At 53.7% G+C, this 1,299-nt stretch overlaps 1 protein-coding gene across 1 annotated transcript in view; it reads left to right on the top strand.

Annotated features, from left to right (window-relative positions):
* PRDM15 (PR/SET domain 15) overlaps window positions 1-1,299 on the top strand; it is a 77,056-nt gene that overhangs the window by 69,672 nt on the left and 6,085 nt on the right. Inside the window, 2 exon segments of the mRNA XM_023739096.1 lie at window positions 158-298; window positions 301-371. Coding sequence (XP_023594864.1) covers window positions 158-298; window positions 301-371 — 212 coding nt within the window.

Genomic DNA, 1,299 nt, shown 5'->3' on the forward strand with positions numbered 1-1,299 from the left:
GGAGGGTGCACCAGAGGGAGGAATGGGAGTCCTTGGATGGCCACGTCCTTGCTGCAGGCGGCCCACCCGGCAGTGTGTCTGGTTCCTGCCGGTAGTCGGCACGGGCGGCCTTCAGGCACAGCTGTCCCCAGGCTCACTGCCCCGTGCTTGCTTACAGGTCCTCGCCGTGAGGATCGACGATCTGGACCACCTCCCAGAGACCACAACCATCGATGCCTCCTCCATCGGCATTGTTCAGGTGAGCAGTGCAGATGGGCCCTGTGGGCCACAGGCCAGGAGAGCTTCCAGACAGACAGACACACATGTGTCAAGCCAGATGCGAGGGCTGCTGCGGGGAGCAGTGAGCGGGCGGCTGTGAGCCGCTGGCGCCTGTGCTTCACTGTCCATCCAGCCTCATTCCCGGCTTTCCTGGTTGATGTTCCCCCCAGGAGCCGTTTAGAATATCCTCTCATTTCAGTAAAGTTTCTAGAACTTTGGTTTTCTAAATGCAGGCATACCTCATTTTGGAGAATAGGTGGTTTCCAGAAAAGCTTAGCATTATTGAATTGTTGTAAACTTAGTAAGTTTAAAACGTATTAGACGAACTTGTTAAAGGAATTCTTAGTACCTCTGGAAAGATTTTTTTATATAGAGACTCTGTCACTCTCTGGTGATGATTGATAAATGATGATATATATATCAGATATAAAATTTTTTAATCTACAGGAATATATCAAGCTCTGGTGATGATTTTAAATTCCGTTTATATGTGCGTTTCTCAAACCACGTTACTGTGGTTGGGTCGTGCCAAGTGGGCTTGAGAATGGTGCTGAGGCCTCCCCCTGAGGTGTCCAGAACCCCATGAGCCATCTGTCCCTCTGAGGACTTACAGGAGGAGGGCCAAAAGGAAGATCCATGAGAACTGTACCCTGGCAGACTTTCTGATGGGCCTGCGTCCCAGCAGGTGGGACTGGGCCACATCGGGTGGCACAGGAAGATGGCAGTGGACCAGGGTGGAGAGCCTCCCAGCCACCCACCTGCACCCACCCCACGGCCTCTTTGATGCTGAATGAACACCCGGGTCAGAAGGCTCTCACCTCTGGGCTCTGGGCTGGGGCAGGGCGGCAGGCTGCGCAGTGAGCCCTTGGGGCTTCATAGGAAGTGGGGCGGGGATGCCAGCCTTGTGGGAGGGGGCAAGCTGTCATGGGAGGAGCCCCTACATGGGACTGTAGTTACAACTCAGTCCTGTGTCACTGTTCCAACAGGAGTGGACCATACAATTCTTGTGGTCACACGCATTTTGAGTCCCTGAGTTTTTAC

The sequence above is a fragment of the Trichechus manatus genome, unplaced genomic scaffold (genome assembly GCF_000243295.1).
Source record: "Trichechus manatus latirostris isolate Lorelei unplaced genomic scaffold, TriManLat1.0 scaffold00128, whole genome shotgun sequence".
Taxonomy (NCBI): Eukaryota; Metazoa; Chordata; class Mammalia; order Sirenia; family Trichechidae; genus Trichechus; species Trichechus manatus.